This window comes from Hemicordylus capensis, chromosome 2, assembly GCF_027244095.1.
Source record: "Hemicordylus capensis ecotype Gifberg chromosome 2, rHemCap1.1.pri, whole genome shotgun sequence".
Classification (NCBI taxonomy): Eukaryota; Metazoa; Chordata; class Lepidosauria; order Squamata; family Cordylidae; genus Hemicordylus; species Hemicordylus capensis.
The window spans coordinates 419,266,555-419,291,985 of record NC_069658.1 but is presented as its reverse complement, the minus strand read 5'-3'; the positions used below and the strand labels follow the sequence as shown (position 1 = coordinate 419,291,985).

At 43.7% G+C, this 25,431-nt stretch overlaps 1 protein-coding gene across 12 annotated transcripts in view; it reads left to right on the top strand.

The window, feature by feature from the left end:
- STXBP4 (syntaxin binding protein 4) overlaps positions 1–25,431 on the top strand; it is a 219,686-nt gene that overhangs the window by 47,205 nt on the left and 147,050 nt on the right. For 11 of the 12 annotated variants that reach the window (XM_053288566.1, XM_053288560.1, XM_053288570.1 and 8 more), the window contains 5 exons: positions 654–723; positions 5,465–5,559; positions 10,292–10,388; positions 11,536–11,648; positions 20,497–20,586. In XM_053288566.1, coding sequence (XP_053144541.1) covers positions 654–723; positions 5,465–5,559; positions 10,292–10,388; positions 11,536–11,648; positions 20,497–20,586 — 465 coding nt within the window. The remainder of the gene's footprint in view (positions 1–653; positions 724–5,464; positions 5,560–10,291; positions 10,389–11,535; positions 11,649–20,496; positions 20,587–25,431) is intronic. The other variant, XM_053288568.1, reaches the window with a different exon arrangement.

Below are 25,431 nucleotides of genomic sequence, written 5' to 3'. Positions count from 1 at the left end.
GGCGGAATGAGGAATATGTTAAATCTATTGACTTGGAGTCTTGGACAGACTGCTGGGAGTGAATTCCTTAATTATGGGCCCTCAGTTGGGAGTGTCCTGTTACGAATCATGCAGAGCATGAGCTTACCCACTTATCTGATGAAACACACCCTGCCCCTTTTTGGTGATTGCCAGCTCAGCTTGGTAGCTGCTGATCAGCCCAGCCTGCGGAAAAAGTTGCTTTTGGCCTGTGCCTTTTCTTGTGTGGCTTTCTTTCCTATCTGCAGTTAACTCTGCTCCTTCCAGCATGGTAGCACCACTGCATTGAATAAAGTGGGAGTGCTTTCTTGGCAGAAATGGGTAGAGCAGCGCTTTCAAACAAGCTGTTATGGTATTGTTTGAGGAACAATCAGTGTGGACCCCCTCTTCCAAAGACATCGCTAAACCCTTAATCTGTGGGCTGAGGTTACTGCTGAGAAGGCCGCATCAGAATTGGCTTTATAAGCTGGCCTTAGTTAGGGCTGTACTGCATGTATTGGAACTTTAGATGTAGCACAGGAGGGTTTCTTTGTAATCAGCCGGTAACTTTTTTAAAAAATGTCATATGTTTTTAGTCTGGTTTCTGACCTACTTTAGTAAATGGCACTTCATAATTTTCTATTTTTCTTTGACAGACAAAAGTTGGATTCAAGAAGAGAGAACAATCTTCAGCAAACAACAGTACCGCTGATGTAGCTGCTGGTGGTAAATGTTAATTCATCTGCTTTTTCATCTTTTTTTCTCTGTCTTTCTTTTGCTATTACTCTTTCACATTATTAACAAATAATGGGTTTGCTCCTCCTTTAAAAAGGCTGGTTATGGGCCCATTTTTAAGTGGTGAATGGAAGACTAAAATGAATGGATCATCTAGCAGTCTTTTCCTGTATAATTACTAGTTTATTCAACTACAGAACAATAATGGGTTCTGTGTTTGTAAGATGTGCTTGTCCAGCTTGTGGCATATGCTTGTACAGCTGTAGTGTTCAAAGTATATTCGAGGGAACCTGAAGATCCTCAGAAGCCTATTGGGGTTTCTCAAGAAGATCAGTCATGGCAAACCAGCTTCCCTAAAAAACAGTTTGCCTGCCACTTCTGATCTTCCCCAAGAATGCATATCTGGGCTTCCTCTAGGGTGGAGCTGCAGTTCACATAGCTGCGGTGTAATCCCATAGACCTGGCTGGAGCCCTTGTTCTAAGAATGTGATACATAGCAGTTTCCATGACAGATGCACAGAAGTTCATTGGCAAATAAATCAATGTGGAAAGGCTTCCCTGAAGTAGAAAGCCTGAAAATTGCTGAGCTTTATAGGATTAGTAATCAATAGGCTCTTTTGACACTGCAGAATGAACAACACATAAATCAAGACCAAGTTGCCATAGAAACAGAACCTTCTCAATGTTATAGCATTCTGCACATATATAAATTAGGCATTTGTGTTTTAGGGACATATTGTATTAAAAGGTATTTTGTTTTGTTTTCACATTTACTGAAGGAAAAATAAAAGGCTGGAGAGGAGGCAGGGACTCAACTATAGACAATGGATTGTGGCAAATCCTTGTCTGTCTTCCCAAACAGTGCTCCTTTAAAGGGACATGCCAAAAATATGTGGGCCATTTATACATGTGCAGTTTATGAGTCTTTTATACTATGGGTATACATAGCATAGTAGTAAATGTAAAGTGAGACCTGGACCAGTGAAAGGGAGTAAATAGGGGTTTGATGTAGTTGTTGGAACTGTGGAGGTTGGTGTAGTTGTCTGTAGACCTCTTTATACATTATTGCTGCTACCACACACACACACACCTTTTCTACTAAAGTTCTCAAAGCTGTTTACACAATTAATAAACAAGATTACAAATAATCATTTGCAGCATTCTGCAGTTCCCACCGACTGTGGTGTTCGGAAGGTTATCTGTGTTTGGGGAATATTCCAGAGAGAGAGAAATGGATGGTGGTTCAGGCTGTGAAAGAAGTCCAAGCTGTACGTCCAGATTATGTATCATAAGAGGAGTGGTGTGTTTTTTCTAGACAAGTTTCCCTTCAGGCCCCCCATTAAAATATTGGCCCTTTTTTTTGCCCTTGCTTTGCCTGTAGGAAGTGAGGATGGCATCTGGGACTGACAGTATGTTTGCAATGAATGTTGATATTCACCCTAAGGTATTGCTAGACTCCTAAAACTATTTCCACAGGCCCAAGGAGGCCTTGAATGTGCTTTTTGAACAGCAGTTTCCCATTCCACATGACAGACTGAAGGGAGTTCCAAAAACATTTGAGATGTGGCAGAGGGATCTGCCATCCAATGGGGGAAAGTCCCAGCTCACCATCCCTGAACATTTGGGTGTGACTGAAGGTAACCTTGGAGTCCCAGTCATAGTCCAAAAAGGAAGGATGAACTATGATACAAATATTGTCCAAGATTGTGCATTTGGGTGTGACTGAAGGTAACCTTGGAGTCCCAGTCATAGTGCAAAAAGGAAGGATGAACTATGATGCAAATATTGTCCAAGATTGTGGATTTCTTTTAGCCAACAGTTTACACTCTTTCTCATTTATTTATTTATTTATTTATTTATTTATTTATTCATTCATTCATTCATTCATTTCATTTCATTTTATATCCCTCTTTTCCTCCAATGAGCCCTGAGCACAACCCTGTGAGGTAGGTCAGGCTGAGAGAAAAGTGACTGGCCCAGAGTCACCCAGCAAGTATCATGGCTGAATGGGGATTTGAACTCGGGTCTCCCCGGTCCTAGTCCGGCACTCTAACCACTATACCATGCTGGCTCACGCTAGCAGGAATATATATGCTTTTATTTGTTAGACTCCTTGTATGATGCCAATGGCATGGGAGTTGCTTCCTGTGCTGTCAGAGTCACATGAGAAACCCAGGGGCCACATGGGGGAACCTATGCTGCATTTCCTCCCCAAAGCATTGTTGGCCCTCCCAGGAACTAGGGCAATGCTGGCATGGAGGAGAACTCCAGCATTTACTTCTCTCACCTGTCTCTGAACTTCTTGCGGTACTCTGGCACTGCAGGAAGGACTTGCATGGCAGTGCCTCCCATGCCACTCGCATTGAAATACATTTTCTCCATATTTCTCCCTCTACATTTAACTCTCTGAAAACCCTTCTACACTGGCATCTATTATTTATTTATTTGATGATGATGATGATGATGATGTTGATTACATATCTGCACAGGTTTCATTGCAGACTTGGTGTAGTAGTATTTATTGTTTAATACTTGCTTGCTAAAAACTAAAAACATTTCTGAGAAACAGAACAACCTAAGTGCATGGTGGTGAAGTTGTGGTTCATTTTGGTATAAAGTTTCTCTTCAAGAAAAAAGCATTTGTGGTGGGTGTGAAATCTTGTGAACAGCAGGATATTCTGGGAAGATCTGATGTTTGGGCATCTTTTGCCACACACTGTTGTTGACAATTGGTGTGTAATAGAAAAATACCCAAACACCTGTATTGTATGCATTAAAGTAAGTTGCTTAATCAAGTTGTTTAATTAGGTAACCTTAGCTAAGAAAAGGAAGTTGCTTAAGCATTTGGTACTCAGGGAAATGGGAGGAGGATGTTCCTGCTCCCTACAACTTCCATTGGACCTTGGAGCTTTTGTGGCGCCCCCCTCACTCCCAAACATGGTCTCATGGAATGCTGAGCTCCAGCACTTCTTGATGCTGTAGCAACATTCCTTGCTGAGTTACTGGTCTCTCCCCTCCTTTTCTGCCCTGCTCAGATGACTTCCGAGGGAGAGTAGAGAAATTCTTTCAAGAAAGGCACAGCAATGGCTACTAGTCATAACGGTTGTGCGCAAACTCCATGTTCAGAGTCAGTACACTTCTGAATACTAGTTGCTTGGCGGGGGGTGGCGGTCATGTACAACTGCAGGGGAGGGCTACTGCCTTCACACCCTGCTGTTCAGCTTCTCAGAGTAATTGGCCACTGTGGGGAATAGAAAAGACTTGATGGACCTTTGCTCTGATCCAGCCAGGCGGTTCTTACGTTTTTGTGGCCTGTGGAGCCATTTCACTTGTTAGCCTGATGATAATGGAGCACATAGCAACCCTGTGCTTGTGCTGGCCTCCAATTCTGATAGCCAGTACAACCTGACATGACAAGAGAGCCTCCTTCCAGCCTCCTCTTTGTCCCATACTCTTAACACAGAGAGAAACTACTGTTACCTGTTCACCCTTGCAGCAGCACCTTGAAAGAGAAAACCAGGGAATTCCTGGTCTGGCTGTGTTCTTTCCTCTTTGGCAACAGTGTCTGCTTGCAGTTGGAGGAAGAAGATCAGGAAAGGGTGTCTCCTGCCAGAAAGAATAGAGCCAATGTGGTGTTCCTTTAAATGTGTTGGCAAGAATTGGCAAACTAGTGCTGCAGGTTTGTGTGGGTCCAGCACTGGCTTATTGCAGTTCACCGCTGGAGACAAATGGCAGTGAGCTGCCCCACCCCTTGGCTCCCTGCCACACTTTACTGGCCAAGCCCCTTCCCCCCCCCCACTTCCCCCTCACCTCTGGCCTCATCTTCTGGGGTATGCTGCTCTTGATTTTGCTGTTTGCACCCCAAGGCAGCATGGAGCATGGATCCAGCACCAGTGACTTTGCTGGTGGGCTTCTCCTCACGCCATTGCTGTGCCAACACTAGCTTCCCTGCCCCTCTCTTGCCCATTGTCTCTTTCCTCCAAACAAAGTGATCAAGTGTAGTGCTGGAGGGAAGAGATAGCAAGAGAGAGGGAGAGAGCAGGTGTTAGCACAGTAGCAACATGAGGAGAAGTCCACCAGTGAGGCCATCAGTGCTGGATGCACACTCTGTACTGCCCCAGTATGCAAACAGCCAGCATGCCCCAGAAAGTGAGAGCACAGTGTCTGGGCCAGTGAGGCAGGGGATGGGCTAGCATAGGAGGTAGGTGCGGGCCACCAAGCTCACGCAAAAACTATTAATGTTCTCTTCTCAGTCGCAGCCTAAACATTTATAAATGAGTAAAGCCTTCATAGACCTTTTTCATACGTGCTTAATTAATCCCTCTTCTGTTTAGGTGTTTTGTTGACAAGAGGTGTCACAGGTGTAAGCCATGTGCCACCATCATAATATAACCTTTAATGTTTCAGTAATGCCTGTTTGTTCTGCAGCACCTTTACCAATTATGCTTCATCTTTGGATATTAGTGTTTCCTTCATATCTTGGTGAATGGGTACAAAGAAGTCTAGCCAGTAGTTCAGAGGCATTCATAAGTTTCCATTTGAGATCTTTAATAAATGTTTTAATAGCATGTTGCTTAATATTTAAGAAGAGGGAAATAATAAACATTGCTATTGATTCTGGCATTCAGGTGATTAGCTTGATTTGTTTGAACAGCAGGAGTGCAGAACACATCCTTCAGTGGAAAAATTTCCAATTAAATTTCCAATTAATGTGCAACCTGTTGTCTCTTAGCTGTTGGCCCCACCTGGAGTGATGATTATGAACAACAAAGGAGGAAGATTTCCCTAAACCCCACAGTTCGTCTCAAAGCAGATAAACTAGAGATGGTAAATATCTCCGCCTTATTTTCCCCTTGTTCCTTCTGTAATTTAATGGTAATTTCTGCAACGTATTTTGTGTTACTTCAAGATAAGATGATTATTCCATTTGGTTGAATCCTTTACTCATTGGACTTACAACTGTCTAGATGAATCTGCATCTATGCCAAATGAAATTATTTAGTAAAGATTGAAAAGATATGGTTGGATCAACATGTCTTTCAATTTAGTGTTGTTAATGCTGTTGCTTCATTTCCTAGCATCAGAACTGCCTAATGCTTTTTTGCAAACCATGCCGGGTATTAACTTACAATAACTCACTCATTCTAACAAAAAACCCTAGGATAGTATTGGTTGCAAACCAAAGAAACAATTCACATGCCAATCATATCCCCACTCACGTTTCCTTCCAAATTTGCTCTGAAGCAATTTCTCTATCTGAAGAGTCAGGTTGATTTATAAACTGCAAAGCAGGTTGCCTTTTCAGGATAGGAAGCTGCAGCAGCAGTGAAGGCCTTCAAGGAAGTTCCAGCTGTAGATGTAGTGACATTCTGGGCATGTAAATTCCATCTTCAAACTGTTGCTGATGTCCAGGATCCAAAGGGCCTCATAAGATTTTCCTATGTGTGACTGGGGTTGTTAAGCCTGCCCTGCCATTCAAAGCTACCCCAAAGATCAAGAGATCATGAGAAATGAAGGGCTGCCACCAGAAGGATACATTGGTACCTCTGTGCATGTGTACACGCACGCGCACACACGTGAACATGCACACTCACTGTGTATGTAGAATCTTTGAATGTATGCACTGAGCTCTCTGGACCCTAGTTTTGAAATGTGAAAGGTGTAAAGATGTTCAGTGCTTTGTTAGACCTCCTACTGATGGCTAACACTTTCTAACTGTGATGAACCACCAGTGGTATTATCTTCTTCCAAGTCTGTTCACAATCAGGATCTGTTCCTTGTCCTTTCTGCATTCCTCTCTCTCCTCCACTATGTCCTGTTCTAACCCAGGCTACAGGTGGCAAAAAATAATGCTCCCTTGTCTTTCAAATGACTATTTATTTTTTTTTAAAAATTATCTGAATATTTTTTTAAATATGAAAATTCTGTTTAGAATATAATATAGCACACAATGGTCTAGTAATGATTATTGTATGTGGTTTCTAAATATAGGGGAGAAACCCCCTTGTTATCTTTTCTTTAAATGTTTTATTGTGTAGCCAAACTAGTTTATTTCTAATGAACTCTACAATTCAAAATATACTGCTGTAGCTTCCCAGCCAAAGTAACTGGAAAAGGCCCATTTTGGCCAATAGTTGTAAGCACTTTGCGGTTATAGTATGAAGTTGTTGTATTTGTTCTTGTTGGCAAGTAAATTGATTTTAACAAGCCCTTTGGACTCTGCTTGAGACCTCACTGAAAGTACTGAGAACTGAGTAATGGTAGAAGTTGACATGCTATTGTAGCTGAAGGAAAGGGAAGACTTTTGGAGCCAGATGCAATTCTGAGAATGTTCTATGAGCATTTAGTACAGAAGTGTCATCCTGTAATTATCCAGCTGTTTTCACGGAACGCAGTCCTGCTCTGTTCACATGCACACACATGAAGAGCAGATTGCAAAGCAGCTTCTCATAGGACCCAAGCGGGGCCTTCATCTGTGGTAAAAAAAAAAATGCTTTCTGCTTAAATTATTTATACTGAAGGTGGGACTGCTCCATTTAAGCTAATTAATTCCTCCACCCAAGCCTAAAACATAGGTCAGGGTCCCTGCCAGTTCCCCAGGAGCAATTCCATTAACAGTGCTGAGGTGATGGGTTTTAAAAATTAACTCTACAATTCATAATATATTGCTGTAGCTTCCCAGCCAAAGTAGTTGGAGGAGCCCCATTCTCTGCCACAAGACATGACAGCCAACAGCCTGGATGGCTTTAATCTGTTTAGATAAACTCATGGAGACAAATCTGTTGATGGCTACTAGACTGAGGGCTATAGGCCACCTCCAGCCTCAGAGGCACGATGCCTCTAAATACCAGTTGCAGGGGAGTAGCAGTGGAGAGAAGGCATGCCCGCATCCCCTGCCTGTGGGCTTCCCAGAGGCATCTGGTGGGCCACTGTGTGAAACAGGATGCTGGACTAGATAGGCCTTGGGCTTGATCCAGCAGGGCTTTTTTAATGTTCTGGTGTAAGAAATAGTGCATTGCAGTTTATTTTGCGGAGTGGGTGAGTAGCTCCAAAGAGTGGGGCAGGGTCCTCCAAAGGCCTTTAGGTCCAGGCTCCAAAATTGCCTAGGTGCACCTCTGCTTCCCATATTTGCCATGTTCCAGCCTTACCTGATGCAACCTATTATTCTCAAGCCCCAACACACCAAAAATTGCCAGGCTTTGTCCACTGGCTAGTCAAAACATATGAATGTATAAAGCTGCCTTATAGTGAATCAGACCATTGGCCCATCTAAGTCAGTACTTGACCGGCAGCAGCGATCTGGGGTTTCAGGCAGGAGTCATTCCCATTACTACCTAGAGATGCCAGCCAGGGATTGATTGTGGAGCCTTCTGCATACCAAGCATGATATTTCGGACTGAGTGGCATATTTTTGTTTCGGGTGCTTTCATGAAGGTATTTTAATGAGAGTTTTGTTGTTGATAGTAATGTTTGCCTTTTGTCACTAGCTATTTTCTGCAATTTTTGTGAAGAGGAGCTGTCCTCTGTTTCCTTGATATTTACTTTTCTCCTCTCCTCTCAATAATTTTGAGGCGGGGGGGCACTGTGAGGGCTTTTCATAAGGACACCACATTTTTGTGTACAATACCAGCTGCATTTGAGGAACTGGCTTCAGCATTTGCGGCTTTTCTCTTTCTTTTTGTCCTTGGTCCTTTTCAGGAGGACTAGTGCTAATGTGGTCCATACTTCAAATTGCGTATGCCACTTTAAAATAGCCTCGCTTCAGTCGATGTTCAGGAGGTAGCAAACAGCTTGCAAACAGCTCTCTGGATAATTTGCAAGTACCCTTTAGCCCCTTGCTTCTGATACTTGAATGGGTAGCCCCAGCTGCCAAAAAAGCATACAATCCACCGAACTCTGCTGCTGTCCATTCTACATTCATTTCTGTAGGAAATCGTCCAAATAAATAGAGGCTAGAGAGCTGCTGTGTTTGGATTGCACCTGAAAACCATACACGCTTCCTCATGTGTGTCTTTTGCGCCATGTTTTCCCTGCTATATTGTGCTCTTGCTTGGCAGGTAGGGCTCCCTATTAGAATATCAGAAGTGGGAGGCGTTGTGCAGAACAGAGAAGATAAATGTGTGCCTATGTTGTATTGAGAAAAGATGCGTGAAGCTTTTAAAATATTCCAGAGTACAATATAAATGCTTTATTTTACAAAGGACTTTTTTTAGCACTAAGCTCACACTTCCTTCTAACGCATAAGCAAGTGTGTAACTTATTTAACTGTATGAAAATATAGGAGAAAGAGGCACATCCTATCTTATCCACGCCCATCCCACCCCTTCCCTTTCCCCTGTTATTTTTATCAACATTTCAAACATCTGTACTCCAGTTTGCACCATCTTGTGCTCTTCATACATGGAACTTGTGTGTGTGTGTGTGTGTGTGTGTGTGTGTGTGTGTGTGTACACTTCTTCATTCCCTTCAGTAAAAGGGCAGTTCAGCTGATGGAAAAGGATATGCACATGAAGATTCCATCACTTAAAGAGAGTAATGTTAGGTCTGGGAGCACGACTTGATGCTGATCAGTTGATGGACCCTGTCATAGGGTCCATGGATCATCCAAGAAATCACATCATAGCCTTCCTGCTCTTCCATCTCTGACAAGGATCTAGTCTAGCTCCTTCCTGACATGCTGCTTTTCTGTACACTGTCTGCATCTTTGTGCTAGGAATCATTTAAACATGAGATCTCCTGCAGGCTGTCTGAAGGGGTAATTTGAAGAAGTCTACATCAAGGCTGATCTCACACGCAGCCTAAACCAGGCTAGGGATACCCAGCCTGGGTTAGGCTGCATGTGAGAACCACTGAGATCAGGCCTGATCCCAGTGGGTCAGTGCCGCCTAGTCGGCTTTATAGCCCAGCTGGTAGCTGAGGTTAAGGGAGCAAGTGCTCCTTTAACCCGGGCTACCAGATCATGTGTTCACTGGGGCTATGCATGTGTTCTCTTGAGGGAATCCCTCAATGCATCACACATGTCACACAGTGCATTGGTCTCTGGAGCTCTGCGCTGGAAGTGCACAGTGCGGATGATCTGGGAGTGCGGATCCCTCTCTAAGCAACATGGGATCAGTTGTCTGAGGGGGGAGGTGAGTTGAACATTCCGGCCCCCACCCTGCCCATAAGGTTGTGTGAACAACCTCACTGTGTAATTTCTTGGCATATATGGATTGGCCCTGAGTTTTTGGTTTTGAAAGGTAAAGGTAAAGTGTGCCATCGAGTTGATTTCAACTCCTGGTGCCCATAGAACCCTGTGGTTTTCTTTGGTAGACTACAGGAGGGAATTGCATCATCCTGTGCAGTATAAGATGATGCCTTTCAGCATCTTCCTATATTGCTACTGCCCAATATAGTACTGGCGGGGATTCGAAATGGCAACTTTCTGCTTGTTAGTCAAGCATTTCCCCACTGCACTACAAAGGTACAAAGCTGTAAAACAAGATATCATATTCATCATTTTAAGACAGAAACTGTGAATCCTTGTGTGTTTTATCTCTTTAACATATTCTTCTTCCAGGCACTGAATTATCTTGGGATTCAACCTACAAAAGAACAGCAAGAAATCCTAAGGCAGCAGCTACCAAAGGATTCTAAAGGAACAGTGTCTTTTGGAGGTAATTATTTGAAGAGAGTTCTAGCAGATGCAACACAGGATTTATCTTTTTATATATGCTTTCTATATGAAAGGCTTCCTTGCAGCATTCACTATAATGTTAAAACTGAGCTTGGGTGTTTTTATGTAGCATTATGAGCTACTCTCCTGGTTTGATTGGGTTTTGTGGACCAGTGCATTTTCTTACTGCATGTTCACTGGGTGGGAGACAATTGGAATAAGTTCCAAATTAAAATTCAACTCTTCTTGAGCTCTCCTTTGAGTGTACAGTGTACTAAAAAAAAATGAATGAGTTTATGGGATGAATGAAAGGCGGGAATGTTATGAAATAGTGGATAGAATTTGCTAAGCAAAAATTGGCCGATAGATTGTCAGTGAAAAATTAAGAGGTGATCCTGAAAAGCAATGTTCTAACTGATGCCTAAGTTTGCACAGGTCTTCCATGTATTCCTGCTGTATACTAGCTCTCCTTTTTCCTTTGCTCTGCATATCCAATATAGTTGCACTGGAATGCAGAAGAAGCTGAGTTCTGCTTTGATGTTTTTATCACTGTTTGCTCTGGAGAATCACTTAGTCCAGGGTAAGTGCAAACCATTTTTCTGGCAGACTCTTGGTTTGCACTGAAGAGGAAGTCACTAATTGAATCTGAGCACATATAAGGAGGGAAGCGGTGGGAAAAAGCTTGCCTGAGCACTAAGGTCTTCATCAGCAGCTCTCCTCTAGCTGAAGCACTGCATACAGAATGCCTCCACAGCATTTAGTAATAGAGTCCCACTGCGCTGGCAGGCAATTGTCACCAACCTCGCCTTCCCCAGAAGTGCTCTTGAAATATGGTCACACAGCCCTCGGGGAAATATTTTCAGGAGTGCCTCTGAGGAATGAGAGGTCAACATAAACCACACCCCCGCCTACACAGTGGGAGTCTGGATTACTAAACGCTGTGGAAACTCTTTGAGCTCAGTGCCTCCACGTGGTTAGTGTGGATGTCAGTCAGTGTCCTTTTTTTGGAAATGAGATATGGAAAGACATAGGGAACTGAAGATTTAAAATAGAATCCTATGTCAAACAAGTATTGTGGAATGGGTGAGAATTTTAAGTTGATTCTTTTTGTGGTTGATCCTGCAAATTTACAACAAGCTCTGTTTTAGATTTTGTTCAGATGGCAAGAAAACTATTCTGTTTGCAGTTGGATGGGACAGGCAGTGACCATGGACCTGCAATGTTTAGTAACCGGGAAATTGCCAGATTATTAGATTCACAGGTAAATAACGTGACCCTGTGCTGGAGCTCTGTAGAATTTATGGACATTTTTTTAAAGCTTGTTTTGTTTATTTGTTGCAGTCTTTTTTCAAACATATTTAACACAGCTACTCTACAATTATTTTAACCCTGCTATAGTCTTTTGAGCAACCTATTGTGAGGGCTGTAATTCACAGAAATGTACTGTAAATTGACAAGAGGTGATAACAGTGTTTCATTGTGGTGATTTTAGTTGTCTAATAATTGTTCTTTGACGTAGTCACTGTGCCTTAAACGAATGGGCTTTGTGCCTGCGCAGAGACCTCGTCGGAGTTTCTCCAAGCTCAATTTCTCTCCAGCCTAAATGGGCAGTAGCTGCTCCCCTCCGGTGAGGTGCACATGTCTGTGTGATCCCCTGCTCAGTCTTTCTTTATCCGCCAACTGACTAGCTTCATTCTCAGTTGCTCCGAGCTCCTGCAAAATCAAAAGTACTTTAGCCTTATTCTCTCCTTACATTTCCCCCCTCCTATCCTTGATTAAGTTTGTTAACTTCTCTCTCTCCCCCATTTGTGTTTTTCTTTCTATCATGGCCCCTTTCCCCCTTCTCCCCCCTTGCTTTCAGCAGGGTATGTGTGTTCTTTTTCCTCTTTGCTTATAGCCAGTAAGGTCACTTTTAAGTTTTGTGTCCATTGTAGGGCTAAACATCCCTCCACGGTCGGGCACAGTCGTTGCCTTTACTGCCTCAGTATGGCCCATAACATGCAGGCCTGTTCTTTTTGTGCTAACATTTCTTTTTTCTTTTAAAAATATTTTTATTCAGTTTTTCCACAACACAAAAAGGAAAACACAAATAAAACAAACAAACAGACAAAATATGGAAAAAGAGCACATAAGGACTTCCATCTCATCGTTGAAACAAGTGTCCATAACAATACCCGGGTCTTGCCTGTAATGTCATCATTCTCCCCCGCCGATAAATCATACAGAAATAAACTCTGGGACATTTTTAAGCATTTGTTGTTACCCCTCGAAGGCCTGATAAAAATCCATTTTATGATGTGTTTTTAAATAAACAAGAAGAGGGTCCCAATCCCTTTTAAATACTTCAAGTTTATTTCTTAATAATGCTGTTAATTTTGCCATTTCTGCCAATTCTAATACTTTAAGTATCCAATCCTCTTTACTTGGGCAATGACTGTCTTTCCATTTGCGTGCAAATGTCAGTCTTGCTGCTGCTGTCAAATACATAAAGAGGATCCAGTATTTCCTCAGCAAAGCATTGTTGTCAATACCTAATAGTATTGTTTCTGGGCTCTTGGGAAACGTCATTTTAAACACTTTTTAAAGCTCATTATAAATTAAATCCCAATAGCCTTTAGACTTTTTACAAGTCCATCAAAAATGTATATAGGAACCCTCCTCTGTTTTACACTTCCAACATTTATTTGACATGTTCTTGTAGATTAAGGCCAACTTCTTGGGAGTTAAATGCCATCTGTAAATCATTTTAAGATTATTTTCCTTTAAACTAGAACAGGCAGTATATTTCATGACTTTTATCCATAGCTTTTCCCATTTCTCCAAGTCAATATTATAACCAAAGTCCTGAGCCCATTTTACCATAGAAGTTTTCACTACTTCCGTTCTTGTATCTTCCATTAATAACAGACCGTACATTCTAGAGACTAGTTTTATTTCCTTATCACACAACTGTTGTTCAAATTCTGACTTTGATTGGTTGAAACCTTTTTTACAATCTTGCTTATATAAGGCGCTGATCTGATGGTACTGAAACCAAGAGGTATTCCAGTCCTGCATAAGATCTAGCTTTTTGAGTTCATATTTTGTGCCTTGAAGAACAAGCAGTTGTTAATACATAGGCCATGTCTGTTGCATATTTTTCTGTTTTCTACATATAACTTCCAGTGGAGTTATCCATAGAGGAATTTTTTGTTCTAACACAAGTTTGTTTTTCATCCATACCATATATAGACTTTTTCTAACGTAATGATTTAAAACATCTATTCAAAAAATCTGATCAAAAATTTTTTTGTGTGTGCTAACATTTCCAAACAAGCCCGCAAGAACCAGGCTTCGTGTCTTTGTGCTTGGCTGTGGGAGCAGGCTCTAAAATCTTTGCACTCAACGTCTTTACCAGCCACGATGCAAGCAGGCTCAGAAGAACCTGCGATGCCCTTGGTTTTACAACTTGGGTTACAATATTGCCTGCAGCTCATACTATCCCACCTTCTGGATCAAACGGTTCATCCCTGAGTGCCACCATTACTCAAAAATTTTTGGGCTCCTCGGGTTCGAACATCTTGGCTACTCAACTAAAGAAGTAGAAAAGGAAGAAACCACGCCCCATGGGCAACATAACTATAGCCTGAGTAGCTATGCAATCTGCCAAACCACAGAAAAACAAGATTGGAGCCTCCACAGCCAGTTCTCAACTTGCTCCCCAAAAGAAACAGAAAACGTCATTGAATTCAAACCCAAGCCACAAATCCAAACATCAGGCTGAGTCTCCAGCCTCAATCCACTACATCCCAGACCAAGAAGAGGAGCAGCTTGAACCCAAGCCTGAAACCCGCTCAAATTCAAAGATTAACCACCTCTCGAATTCGAAGACAAAGGGCAGTATGATTTGGTGGAACAGTCATTTGCTGATGAGCAAAATTAACCCTCAGAGGCAGAGGACCTCCAGTATGAGCAAAAAGATCCTCTGGATCCCAGCAAGAGCCCTTTGGAACAACCTTATGAAGGGATTACTGCTTCCGACCTTGAGGACTTTAGATCTGAGTTAGACAAACTCTACCCTAGTCCTAATCAGAGGACTGTTGGCCATCCTAGACTATTTTCCAATCAGTCTCCTTCTCAAAACTCACAATACATTGAACAATATTATGGAAATTGGGACAAAAGAGGCCAGCCTACAGGTCATACCAGTACTTTGACCCATACTCTACTCAGGCCTTCCCAAGGCAACACACTTATAGGGAACCAGCACTCTGGTTTAATTCCCAACTTGACCAGTAGGATTCTCATAGACTTTCTAGAGACAAATCTCCTTTACAAGGGGCTGCCAGACCCCCTGTCTGAATAAGCCAAACCTTGACGTCTAGGGTTACCCACCGTCAACAACAACCTAGGACACACACCTCCCCACGGGCTCCCCTAAAGACACCTCCCACACCACAGACTATCATGGATAAACCACTTCCGGCAAAACCCGCGACTCTAGATAAGCAGCCACAGAAACATCCATTAGACATTCAACGGGAGAACAGTGCCTCGGGAGGAAACTCTGGGAACCCTTGACACGGATGACCAATCTGCCCTTTCAGACCCAGCCTCACCAGGTTCATCTCCTCAGGACTCTTTCACAGACCCTAAGCTGTCACTGTCTCTGGTGACTATAGACAATATTTAGAGTACTTATCTCATGTGGCAACGTCTCTAGGTGTACAGTTTACCCAACAAAATAAATGGGACCCAGATCCGCTCTTTTGCCTCATAGAGGCTGACACACATGCTCCTGTCTCATTGCCTGTGAACCCTTCACTGATGGAAGTTTCTAAAACATGCTGGAAGAAACCTTCATCTCTCCCTCAACCTACCAAAAGTCTAGAGACTTTTTATGGAGTCCACACAGAGAAAGAGGAAGCAGGAAAATTTCTTCAACAACACCTGACCCCTAACTCGGTGGTAGCAGAGTCATCACTCTCCAAATACAGATCCCGTTCAGCTTCTGCACCACCAGACAAAGAAGGGAAGAAGTTGGACACCTTCGATAGGCGCCTGTACTCCATCTCTGCGTTCCATCTGAAGGTAGTCAACTACCAGGCCTACAATGCCAAATACAACCATTTCCATTGGGAACACATGACTCCTTTTTTTTGGACCACCCTCCACAAGACAAGAAGGAACCGGCTAAGATCTTCTTCCAGGAGGCCGCACAGTTAGTGAAGCAAGAGCTCTGCTTCACAAGACACTCTGTGGAATGTGCCTCCAAAGTAATGGCCACCTCGGTCACCCTTAGATGCGATGCTTGGCTACAGTCTTCAGGTTTAGCCTATGACACCCACTCCCACATAGAAGACTTACCATTTGACGGAGCTGTGCTCTTTGGGGGAAAGACAGATGAGACCCTACAAAAGGTCCAGCTCCTTTGCAATATGGCACGGTCCATGAGTTATCAGATCTCCTCTGTGACACAATACAGACCAAACAGTTGGAACCGCAATCAGCCGACCTGCTGGACTCCCCAGTCTCACTAGGGGGCCGGTCCTTTTGAACCAGCCTCTACCAACCTTACAATAAATGACCCACACACGTTCCCCTAGCATCCACAGCCTCCTAAGTCTAGACCTTCCTCCACTTTCCCAAAGAAGCAGTGACTCTTTCCCCACACCCAGATTGAGAACCCGCTTATCACCTTTCCTCCCAGCATGGGAGAGCATTACATCAGATTTGTGGATCCTCACAATTATAAGAATTGGCTACGCACTGGAGTTTTCTACTATACCCCTCCCCACAACCTGCCTTGTCGGAGGTGACCTTGCTACTCGACAAACAAGCAATAGAACCAGTCCACAACCCCACTTCCCCAGGGTTCCACTCTCAATACTTTGCTGTTTCCAAGCTGGATGGAGGCCTCTGTCCCATCCTCGACTTGTGCCTTCTCAACTGCTCCATTGCCTACAAATGGTTCTGAATGATCACCATCTCAACCATTCTCGCTCTTTTACAGAAGAACCTGTGGTTCGTCTCCCTGGATTGCAAGGACGTGTTTTACAATCTCACCATCTGGCCACACATTGGAGATTCCTCCACTTCACAATCAGAAGCGTCACTTACCAGTTCAAATCTCTACCCTTTGACCTTGCCTCTACCCCATGGGTCTTTACAAAATGTATTGCCCCGGTGGTAGCGTTCTTGCAACAACAAGGAATCCAACTCTTTTCATACTAGTCAACTGGTTGCTGGTGGCAGACATGCCCCAGATTGTGCTAGAGGCTCTAGATACCAGGATACACCTGTTGAACAAGTTGGGCCTCCAAATCAATTATGAAAAATCCAAACTCCAGCCCACAAGGTGCATAGAATTTCTGGGCCTCCTGTTCCACTCTGTACATTCAAAGATTTACCTACCAGATTGCAGAATCCAGGCCGCCTCCAACACCCGGACACCCACAGATTATGTCTCATGGCGTGGCTGATTCATCCTCGCTTACTCAATCCCTCCAGTGGGTCCTCTCAGTGGTCAGAAAGCCTGCAAGAATAAAATCATATCATGCTAAGTGGACATGCTTCCTACACTTCCTTCACACCAGGGGTGTATCCCCTTTCAGTTTCTCACTTACAGACATTTATTCTAACCTTCATTCCTTGAAGGAACAAGGAAAGTTCTCCTCCCTAAGGGCCCACCTGGAGGCCATTGTGTGCCACTCACCACTGGGCTCTCCTGCCTGGTTTCGGGATCCTACAATCAAACATTTCCTTAAGAGACTATCTCATCTTTATCCAGATGCACCTATTATGGCTCCCTCTTGGGATCTCTCCCTGGTTCTGTCTTGCCTTATGGGCCCTCCCTTCGAACCCTGGCATCGGCACCTGTAGACATCCTTTCATCGAAAATGGCCTTCCTGGTCGCCATCACCTTGGCCTGCTGCATCAGAGAGCTTAGGGCCCTCAGGATAGATGCCTCATATCTCATTTTTCCCAGAGATAAAGTAGTGCTAAGACCTGATGTATCCTTCCTTCCAAAAGTAGTCTCCTTTCACCACTCTCAACCACTTACCTTGCCAATATTCTTCCCTAATCCTACGGATTCCACCTAGCGGTGTCTCCATTCGTTGAATGTCCCAAGAGCCTTAGCCTTCTCCATTCATCATACTTCTCCTTAGTGGACTTCACAGTCTCTGTTTATTGCCCATTCCGGCCCCAATAAGGGCAAACAGGCCTCAACTCAAACAGATGGGTGATTTGGACTATTCAACTCTGTTACCAAATCACCAAGAAAGACATTTCTACCTCTCTTAAAACTCATTCAACTAGAGCGGTGGCAACTTCCACGGCTTTTGACAGGGCAATTCCACTGGATGTTATCTGCCAAGCAACTACCTGGGCTTCTCCACATTCTTTTATGCCTCATTATGCCTTGGATGTGTGCTCATGTAAAGATGTGGCCTTCGGCACAGCCATCCTGCAATCGCTCTTCACCTGAATACTCTTCTCCAGGTAAGAAAGGCACAGGGTGCAGCTTGTCATGTGCCCATTCGTGTAAGGCACAGAGACCACGTCGAAGAACATCAGGTTGCTTACTTGTAACTTGGGTTCTTCTATTGGTCATCTATGCTCTTAAATGCCCACCTGTCCTCCCCTCTTGAGTTTTCTTCCAGGTCGACATCCTCAGAAACAATGGGGGATCACACAGACAAGTGCACATAACCGGAGGGAAGCAGCTACTGCCCATTTAGGCTGGAGAGAAATTGAGCTTGGAGAAACTTCAACAAGATCTCTGCACAGGCAGGCGCAAAGCCCATTTGTGCACATGAACCACTAGAAGAACCCAAATTACAGGTAAGCAACCTGACATTCCCAACTTTGTAGGTAATAAACTATTTTGTTTGTTTAAAATAATGATGATATCCCATCTTTCCACCACTCAGAGGTGGCTAACAAATATGTTATTACTCAAAATACAATTTGAAGAAAAAATGGAATCATACTGAAAAGAGATTAAACTAACTAAATCCAAATAAACAGCAACTACCAGTCAGTCAGACAGACACACACAGCATCAGAAGGATCCTCTAGCTGCCTGTCACTGAAGGTTCTTCCATAGTTTTAACTTGGTGCTAAAATAAGCAAAATGTTTATGCCAACTGGATGTTTCTAGGGAACCTATTTCATAGTCAGATTTTCAATCTGAACTATTGCTGTTACAGATTAAGATTACGTTTATTGCAGTCCAAGACCAGAAAGCAAACAGAAACAAGGGGGGAAATGCAGAGTTACAGAAAAACCAATACAATTTATAGCTGACATCACATCCATTTACAATATGACAGATACACTAAATCAATACTCAGAGACCAACACTTCCCCAGGGAATCAAATTATAGATTTAACCATCTGACTCCTAATGGAGCAGGCCCTGGAGCAAAATTTTGCAACATTAAGAGTAATGTCTGTGTTGAAGTCTGAAAGGAGAAGAGAGGTATAAAATTTATCTGACCTACATGGAAATTTCTTTAAAATGGGGGTTATAAAAAGAAAACAGATATCTCTATAAAACTGGCAGTAAAATGTCACATGGTCCACAGTTTTAACCTCCCCCATCTGGCAGAGACAAATCCTGTCTGCATAAGAAATTTAGAGATATTTCCCTTCCAGTACAACTGATAGCATCACATTAAGCCAGGTTCAGATGACTTGGATTTTTCAAGATTGTAAAGATATTTTGCTGCGGAGAAATCTTTACTAAGGTTTCCAACCTCCAAACAGTGGGAGACCAGACTCCTGTACCTTTTCAAGTCCATATCCCAAATGCGTTGTTTTATGGTCTCCTTTGCCTTAGAATAAGCCCAGGGGCAGCAGGGCTGGGAGAGAGAGTCCGGAACTCCAGAGTTTCTCCTCAAACTCATCCAGCCTGAATAGAAGCTGTCAACCAGGGTTAAAGGAACTAGTCCCATAGAGCAAATCATTAATCTGAGCCAGAAATTGATCTTATTTAACTAGGCTCATGCCTCTAATAAGACTGATCCTGACTCCATACAGAGAGCAGCATTGGGCACAGCGTGATACTCCAAAGATAGTTTTCAAAAACTTTGGATCACCTCCAGGGGGCAAAAATCCTTGTAAGTGGAGTACTATGATCCATACAGCAGTTGAGCAATTACCTTATCCTGAAACACTCTTAACTGCGGAAAGAATGAACAACCCTCCATTTGAAAAATAGAATCTGAGGATTGCTGCTATTACTTCTTTGTGCTTACTGCTACAGGGCTGTACAACCCTCCTGCAGATGTTGGCCTATAGTCCCTATCATCTATTGGCCACTGTGTCTGGGGGTCATACGAGTTGTACAAATATTTATATTCTGCTTTTCAACAAACATTCTCAAAACTGTACACATAGAACAATAAATAATGTTTCCCAGTCCCAAAAGGGCTTACAAACTAAAGGATGCTGTCTTGGGCAGGGACAAGCAAGTGGTCCGAAGGATATTATGGTTAATGGTATCAAAACCTGCCAAGAGGTCCACGAGAATCAACAGGGTTATACTGTCTCCCGGGAAAAGGCTGGTGTGAAGCAGGTCCTTTACACTTAAGAAAGCTTGCTGGACAGCATTACATGAATGTGGTGGTGGTGGTGGTGGTGGTGGAGGAAGAGGAGGAAAATGTTTTTGCTTTGTTGCATACCACCACAGAGTATGCCTTATAATGGCCATAGGTTTGGCCAGACTCGCCCCCAATCTCTGCCCCCCCCCCCATTTTTGTTTAGTGGTATTGTGTGTCATTTGTCTTATAGACTTCTCTTAAAAATCATTCTGCCTTTAAGTGATAGGGCAGATAAAACACATGGATCAAATATGTATATAATCTATACAAATAACAGGCAAGCTAATTAGATTTTCTAGAGTTTTCTTCTGTTCTATTTTTTGCTGGTTCATTTTGTAGGTTAAAATGTTTTGTTTGCCTTCCAGACAGACCTAGGATTTTTTGATAAGGCTGGGTTAAAAGGATTAGGCATCATAATGGGAAAAGTTCCTATTTTTTTCTATTATTTGTCTGTCGTGTGCATGTGTTCACTCTTTTGTGTCCCCTCCCGCACCCCCGCTCTCCATTTTTCAATGCATACAGTTTGTATCCTGTGATCCTTTGGAAATAGATGAGATGGAGGGACTTAGGAAAGAGAGAAATGAAGCTTTAAAAGAAATATGTAAACTGAAGGTAATATATTGTTTTGCTTGTTTTAAACAAAATATACTGTATTTCTCATGTTACTTGGGTGTCTTGTGGTAGAAATGTGGGATAGAAATAGAATGAATAAACGAAATACATTGAAGGGAGCCTGGCCTTTGGATTTTGTTCATTCTTTATATAGGCAGATCTCGATATCCATGGATTTGTTATCCACAGATTTGTGTATCCACGGTCGGGTAAAAGACACCTGGCATTGGCATACATGGGGGGCAGGAGAGGAAAAAAACCACGTTGACTTCACGTATTCGCGGGTTGGGATGGGGGCTGGAAATGACAACAGAGGTCATTTCCTGGTGCCATTTTGTGTTTCAGAGCCTCAAAATGGCTTGATTTTTTTAAAAATTGGGGAAACCTGTGTTTTTCGGGGCACAGCACAACTCAGGGGGCCTGCAAAGCATGGTAGGGAGCTTCCCCCCACCCCCACCCCCCAGATTTGGCCGATTTCCGGTCATTTTCCCAACAACCGGGAACCTAACCCCCGTGACCCCTTAGCCCCAGTGACTCAATATTCACAGTTTCCGTATCTGCAGTTGCAGCTGGGAACGGAATCCCCACGGATATCAAGAATATCAGAATCCTCCTGTACTATGTTTTACCTCTTATGCAGCATATGATGGTGTTAAATTACTTTGCTTGATACAAGAGGTAACAAGTAAAAGTAGTAGCCTTTCAGTGCTATCCAATGTATGTTTAATCAGTGGAGCATACTCTCAGGTAAGTGTGCATAGGGTTGCAGCCTCAATCAGTGTTGTTTTTGGACAGAGCTCAGGAAGTGCTCTTCATGTTTGTCCATGAGGTAGGGACAATCTTTATGTTTGTACGTGAGGTAGGGTTTGTACATGAAGGCATCCTGCTACAGCTGTTGTTCACCAATCAGCTTTTGCATCAGCTACTTTTTTCGGGATAGAAGTGCAGAGAATGCTTACACCTTAAAGCAGGGATCCTCAACGTTGGGCCCCCAGATGTTCTTGGACTTCAGCTCCCATAATCCCCAGCCAAAGGCCACTGGGCCTGGGGATTATGGGAGCTAAAGTCCAAGAACATCTGGGGGCCCAACGTTGAGGATCCCTGCCTTAAAGGGTGCATACCACCAGTCATGATATGCTGCTGCATCAATTGCCACAACCTGTTCTACGTGCTTATTTGATGGTATAGCACAGTGATTCCCAAACTGGGAGCCTCCAGATGTTGCCGAACTACAGCTCCCATCATCCCCAGCCACAAAAAGTAGTTCTTATTGCAGGAGTTGTAGTTTAGCAACATCTGGAGGCTCCCAGTTTGGGAACCACTGGTATAGCACATTTTAGCAATGGGCTGTAAATGTTTGGGCACTCTCCGTTTCTTTCTTTCTTATCTCATACATGTATTTGATTTGCACAGTGCTCATATAGCTAACTCAGCCATGCAAATAAACCCACAAATGTGACTAGCCCATCTGCCTATGCATGTCTGTGGCAGTCCATTGTAGTCTGAAAGGGTAGGCGGGGGGGACCTAGTTTTGTAAGTCCCGTGTGCTTGGTCTCTTGGAGAGAGATTCTTACTCACCCTAGGTAACTAGGTAAGAGGCTATTTACAAGCCTAACTAATACATGCATTTCAGGGGCATAGTGAGCTTGGTGGTGGTCCAGGGCCAGACTGCCACTCACCTGTGCTAGCCACATCCCCTGCATTGGAGTCAGATGCACACTGATGCCAGAAGCACGGCCAGCACCAGGAAGAGGGAATGTGTGGACCTTTGCCTGCTCCTAGCCAGCACATGTTCCCGGAGGCTCTCATGACCAGCTGTACCTAGGCTAGTGCAGCCCTACCCTGGTAGGGCTGGTCGGGAGAATGACCTCATTCTCTCCTATATGAGAAAAAAGGAGGAGTGCCCCTGCTAAGGAGGCACCTGTCAACCTTAGGTTAGTAAGTATTTTAAACCTTACTAGCTGATACCTCACAGAGCGTCTGTGCGGCAGTAAACTCCCCCCACCTTCTGCCCTACTCCCCTCCCCCCAAGCCCTCTGCCCCATTCTCTTTCCCTCCAAGCCTTCTGCCCCAGCTTGCTCCTTCCTCTGTTTTCCCCTCTTTCTCTCTCTCATTCGTGCTCCCCCCGCCCCTGCCTTTTAGCCTGCTTGTGTTTTCCTTGCTGGCCGTTGCCGCCTCCTCCTTCCTCCAATCCCTAGTGTCGGGCGGCCAAGCATTCAGCCAGCTCCTTCCTGCATGGTCCTCCCTCTAGCGAGCATCTTCCGAAGCAGCCAGCCATTTCTGTGTCTCTGCCCAGCCAGGCTCCGCCGCTTTCTCTCCCTGCAGCTTCCCCCTCCCTTCTGCCCCAGTCCATTCAGTTCTCCTCTCCGCTTGCCCGCTTTCCTTCCTTCCCTTCCCTCCCCAAGCGGCCACTTCCCTACGCGGCCAACCGCTGCCCAGCCAATCCAGCGCCTCCACCGCCTAGCCAATCCGCTGGGTTGCCAGGACGCATCCGCACAGAGGCACGTCTATGAGAATTAATATAATAGATGGTTCAGGATAACGTATAGTGGCTAGAGTGTTGGACTTAATCAGGACCACTTTTATAATCACTTACGTTTGTCTAGTCGATCTTAGTTAATGAGCTATATGTTCCAATCTTTGTTTCATTCCAGTATTTCTATCTGTATTTATGTTCTCATTGTCTGTCAAAGGCTCCCAGCTTTTGGAATGTTTCCCCCCTCCTTCCACAGTACAGTTTTGAACCTAAATCAGAAAAATAAATGACAGGCTGACATGTGATTGCTTTAGAGATGGGAATCTTCATTCAGTTGTCCTATCTATAAAAATTTTTAAATAATTTTTTTTTAAAAAATCACATGGAGATGTGCTTCCTAACAATAGATGTAAGGTATAGATTTCTATTCTTATACGAGTGCTTTTTAAAAAACCTCCAAAACACCTTTTTAAGCTGTTACTTATTATAGGCCTTCTTTAATTTTCTACTGGCAGAAAGTTTCCCACTCCATAATTTAGATTTCAGGAGTGCTCTGCCAACTTCGTGGAATAATTACAGTTGCTGTATGACTGCTTGCAGTAAGACTTAATTTGTTCTGTAATAAAAGAACATTTCTGATTATGTCCCTTGGCCGTGTCCCCAGGATAGAATTCTCTGTAGGCTTCCACAGTAAGTCCTCAGTGCTGGTGGCAAGTGCTATTGCCATTGCTATCTCCTGCAACTGAAGTGGTTTCATTTTGATCATTTTTAAACAGTCGGCCTTAATGGATTTGCAGGTACGCCCTTGATTAGATGCAAATCAGAGAGAACGTTTAGTCAGTGGTAAAATCATCCAAGTCGGGAAGTCACTGCGTCCCAAGCTCTAGGAGCCCTTTGGGCCATTTCTATAACATGGTATTTTGAGACTGAACCCGTTTGGACATTGCATCAGATGAGGGGTCTGGCAGAAAAGTGACATTTCCTCTTGTTGTGTAGTATGAGGGAGCAGGATTTTTGCAGAAGTCCTGCACAGTCAGCCAGTGCAGATGGCGATGTTTGGGATGGGGCTGTAGTTCAGTGGCAGAGCATCTGTTGTGCAATCAGAAGGTCCCAGGTTCTGTCCCTGGCAACTCCAGGTAGGGCTAGAAAGACTCCTGCTTGAAATCTTGGTGAAGCTGCTGCCAGTCAGTGCAGACAATACCCAGCTAATGGACCAAGGGCCCTCTTCCATGGTCCCGTGCTTCTGATGTTACTAAAGTAACTTGGGGAGAACAAGCACTTCAGGGGCTTTGACACTGCTAAGGTGATGTCAGAAGGGATCCTAAGACTTACCAGGCCTCTCACTTAAGCAGGGAGCCTGGCTAGCTTTAACCATTGTGCAGGCCTTGAAATGTTTTCTTTAGATCTTGGAGCCATCCCAAACGTTTAGGAGCCAGACAATGGACACTTGACAAAGTTACTGGACTTTGTGCCAGACACTGTGGGCAGGGGGGCAAATAGGTTTCTCTTTGTCCCTGTTACAAGTAACATATTTAGAACAGAAATAGGGCTGCCTGGCACAAATAAAGTCTATTAAATACTCTGCCTCTAAATTTCCTAGTCTAGGCACCATGGTTAAATTTCTAGGCATCTTGGCTCCCCAGCACCTGGGCTTTGTCAAGCCTGGCCACAGTGAATATCTGTGCTGATTGTGTTCCTTAACCTGACTTAGGTAGGAAGAGATCATTCATGGGACAGCTGAGTGGGAAGAGCCCATGAACCTTAAACTCCCCCCCCCCACCAATCTTGTAACTGCATTTGTGGGCCTTGGCAATATATCTGCACCATCCTAATGAGATTCACAAATCCCTAGTTTGTTGTTACCTTAAGGAATCATGATTGGGAATCAGAAATGTTTGTGAATCATATTTGTGATCCTTGCTTTTCTGGAACAAACTCATGAGGTCAAGGATCTTCATTCCTTTTGAGAAGAGTTAAATTCTCCAGTTTTTGGCTCTTTGCAGTCTACATGGCAAACTCCTTATTCCAAGGAACAACAAAGTTGCAACCAAGAATGGAAGTCCCATGTCAGGTCCCCCTCCCCCCACTTTTCTCTAACATCTAGTACAATTTGGTCTGCATTCTGCCACCCTTGTGTTGTGCATTCCCCCTTCTCCAGCTCTACATCATTGGCTGTTGCTTTTAGTACATTGCAGAGGCAAAGGGAAAACGTGACACTGTCTTGTTTAGTGGGGGGTGGGAAATCCACTACAAAGAGGGAACGTGATCAAGAATTAAAACAGTTGGCATGGTATAGAGAAAGTGGGTAGAATATTTTGCCCTGTCCCATAAAACTAATAACTCAAGAGTTGTACAATGAATTTGGTAAT